The sequence below is a fragment of the Buceros rhinoceros genome, unplaced genomic scaffold, assembly GCF_000710305.1.
Source record: "Buceros rhinoceros silvestris isolate BGI_N320 unplaced genomic scaffold, ASM71030v1 scaffold31902, whole genome shotgun sequence".
Taxonomy (NCBI): domain Eukaryota; kingdom Metazoa; phylum Chordata; class Aves; order Bucerotiformes; family Bucerotidae; genus Buceros; species Buceros rhinoceros.
The window spans coordinates 1-872 of NW_010397660.1; the positions used below are offsets into that span (position 1 = coordinate 1).

At 62.0% G+C, this 872-nt stretch overlaps 1 protein-coding gene across 1 annotated transcript in view; it reads left to right on the forward strand.

Moving 5' to 3' along the window:
• Nucleotides 1–11: 11 nt before the first annotated feature.
• The window catches only part of FANCE (Fanconi anemia, complementation group E), a gene marked incomplete at its 5' end in the record, with an annotated part of 3954 nt that continues 3093 nt past the window's right edge, over nucleotides 12–872 (forward strand). Inside the window, 2 exons of the mRNA XM_010146345.1 lie at nucleotides 12–85; nucleotides 369–833. Coding sequence (XP_010144647.1) covers nucleotides 12–85; nucleotides 369–833 — 539 coding nt within the window. The remainder of the gene's footprint in view (nucleotides 86–368; nucleotides 834–872) is intronic.

Sequence of the window (872 nt, forward strand, 5' to 3'; positions counted from 1 at the left end):
GGCAGGCGTTTCCTTGGCAGGCCTTTGCCACAGCCCTGTGTGCCCAGGAGCCTGCGCTGGAGGGGCCAGAGGGGACCCTGGCTGGGTGAGTCACTGCGTTCCCCAAACTGGCTGATTTCGGGGTGGTTTGGTGCATCGGGTGCCCAGTTTGGGCATCCTCTTCCTCCCCAGCGCACTGGTCTGTATAGGAGGGGTTGTAGCAGGGACCTGCTGGTCCTGCAGCTTGTGTCTGCGAAAGCCGGTGAAGGTGTTTGCTGCCTCCTCTCAGTTCCCATTCCTATCAGAGGTGGCTCTGCGGTCAAGTTGGCAACAAGGACTGGGGAATTTGCTCTGACCCATCACCTCTCCCTTCCCGCCTGCTTTTCCAGCAAGCCACGGCTGCTGCTGCTCCCAGTCATGTGCCAGAGAAACCTCTTCTCCCTGCTCCTCGTGGTCCAAGACACTGTGCCGGCTGGCTGCCTTGACTGGCTGCTCCAGGCCGTGGGGCAGGATTCCCACGTGGATCCCTGGGTGCGGACACTGGGGGACCTGCTCAGGCAAGGACGAAGCGCAGCGGAGCGCTCCCCACCTCCTGCTCCCTTGTCTTCCACATGCCAGCAGCAGCTGAGGTGCCTGTGCCAGAAAATTGCCCAGGACAAACCAGAGGGGCGAAGAAAACTGAACTGGTGCTTCAGCAAGCAGCCAGTTGCCACTGGGGACGTGGCTGAGTCTGCGCTTCAAGGTGGGAAGCGCAAGAAGGTGTCGGAGGAGAGCCTGGAGTTGGACGAGGACAGAGAAGGGAAGAGGGTGCTGCTGGAAGAGGCAGCGTTTGACCTCCCGGGAGCCCAGGAGGGTGGGGATGCTGCAGGGGGGGAAGAGGAGGAGGCTGGGGA